The sequence below is a fragment of the Octodon degus genome, unplaced genomic scaffold (genome assembly GCF_000260255.1).
Source record: "Octodon degus isolate 3935 unplaced genomic scaffold, OctDeg1.0 scaffold00104, whole genome shotgun sequence".
Lineage (NCBI taxonomy): Eukaryota > Metazoa > Chordata > Mammalia > Rodentia > Octodontidae > Octodon > Octodon degus.
Window position 1 is genome coordinate 2,678,004 of NW_004524680.1, and position 2,144 is coordinate 2,680,147.

The window sequence follows — 2,144 nt, forward strand, 5'->3', positions numbered from 1 at the left end:
CTGTCTCCAAAAGGCAGAAGAGTGTGGAGCCGCGGTGCGGGCAGCGGGTGCAGCAGCAGGCGACGTTGGAGTTCACCGAGCCTCCGCGGCCCCGTCGGGCCGAGCCCCGCTGTCGCCACAGCGCGTCTCCGTGCCGTCCAGAGCCCCTAGCATCTCCCGCGCAGCCACCCGGGGCTAGGAGCGAGGAAGCGCTGTGCGAGAGCCGAGCGCAGCCCCTTCCGCCGCCCGGGCACCATGACCCACTTCGACAAGGGCCCTTCCTACGGGCTCTCGGCTGAGGTCAAGAACAAGATTGCTTCCAAGTATGACCACCAGGCAGAAGAAGATCTTCGCAACTGGACAGAAGAGGTGACAGGCATGAGCCTTGGCACCAACTTCCAGCTGGGGCTGAAGGATGGCATCATCCTCTGCGAACTCAAACAAGTTACAGCCAGGCTCTGTGAAGAAGGTCAATGAGTCTTCATTAAATTGGCCTCAGTTGGAAAATATTGGCAACTTTATTAAAGCTATTCAGGCTTATGGTATGAAGCCACATGACACATTTGAAGCAAATGATCTTTTTTTTTTTTTTTTTTTTTTTGGCAGAGCCGGGGATTGAACTCAGGCCCTTGTGCTTGCCAAGGAAGCGCTTATTCCACTGAGCCATCTCCCTGGCCCCCAAATGATCTTTTTGAGAATGGAAACATGACCCAGGTTCAGACTACACTGGTGGCTCTAGCAGGGCTGGCTAAAACAAAAGGATTCCACACAACCATTGACATTGTAGTGAAGTATGCAGAAAAGCAAACAAGACGTTTTAATGAAGGAAAGTCAAAGGCTGGCCAAAGTGTAATTGCTTTGCAGATGGGAACAAACAAATGTGCCAGCCAAGTAGGCATGACAGCCTATGGAACTAGGAGGCATCTTTATGATCCCAAAATACAGACTGACAAACCTTTTGATCAGACCACTATCAGCCTGCAGATGGGCACCAACAAAGGAGCCAGCCAGGCGGGGATGTTAGCACCAGGCACCAGAAGAGACATCTATGATCAGAAGCTCACGTTACAGCCAGTGGACCACTCAACAATTTCCCTACAGATGGGGACCAACAAGGTCACTTCCCAGAAGGGAATGAGCGTGTATGGGCTCGGGCGGCAAGTGTACGATCCCAAGTACTGTGCTGCTCCCACAGAACCTGTCATTCATAATGGCAGCCAAGGCACAGGGACAAATGGGTCAGAAATCAGTGATAGTGATTATCAGGCAGAATACCCAGATGAGTATCATGGCAAGTACCAAGATGACTAACCCAGAGATTACCAATATGGCGACCAAGGCATTGATTATTACAGTCACACAGAGGAGCTCAGTATTTAGTCCATTATTTTTATTCAGTGAGAACCAAGCTAGCCTTGAGTAATTTTTATCTTGTCTTCATAAAACACTATTATGCTTATTGTACCTAAAAAAAAAATGCCTTACATACATTCCTTTTTCTGCCTCTTCCCTAAATAGTTGCCTTTTAGTGCTGCAACAGTTAAATCCTACAGCATAACCAGTAACTTGCATATGGAGTAAAAAGGAATACTGTGAAAGGGGAGTGCTCTTGTCCAGCCAGTTCTGTCATCGAAGATCTAAGCAGTTTTACAATCTTACACTTAAACTGGTATTTTCAAACAATAGGAAATTTTCTTTTTTTACAGATTAGTGTATCTGGTTTCTATATGGAAGACTAAACTCATGTTTATTTCTAAATGTGGTCTTTGCCAACTATATCTTAAGATGCAGCATTTCAGAATTTTGCATATCAATGTTTCCACGGTATTGTTTGCTAATTTTTGAATAAAGTCCTGATCAGTGTGCATTTGTGATTATATGTGTGCTCATTCTCTTAAGCTGACAAGATATTTTCAGAGTGGCATTTCTAAAGGAGCATGTACAAAAAACGGCTTGCAGACACCTAGGTCTGTGTGGTGCGGTTGCAAGATCTTTGTTCCAATGTGTCATTGTAGAGTTGCTGTTTTCTTCAACTGTATTTATTGCTGCATTTCTCAACATAAACTTATCCCATTGTATTTTTTATAAATAAATATTTTTTTGAACATTCATATGAGCCACAGGCTGATTATTTCCTGGCTAGCTTCCAAGTAGATTAGGTAAGA

The 2,144-nt window shown here is 45.1% G+C and overlaps 1 protein-coding gene across 1 annotated transcript; it reads left to right on the forward strand.

The window, feature by feature from the left end:
• Nucleotides 1–208: 208 nt before the first annotated feature.
• Nucleotides 209–1,774, forward strand: LOC101574284 (calponin-3). Its single transcript, XM_023723971.1, is given in 3 exon segments — nucleotides 209–416; nucleotides 418–548; nucleotides 659–1,774. Coding segments are annotated over 3 exon segments (1,014 nt in total). The 5' UTR covers nucleotides 209–234; the 3' UTR covers nucleotides 1,360–1,774.
• The last annotated feature ends 370 nt before the right edge of the window (nucleotides 1,775–2,144 follow it).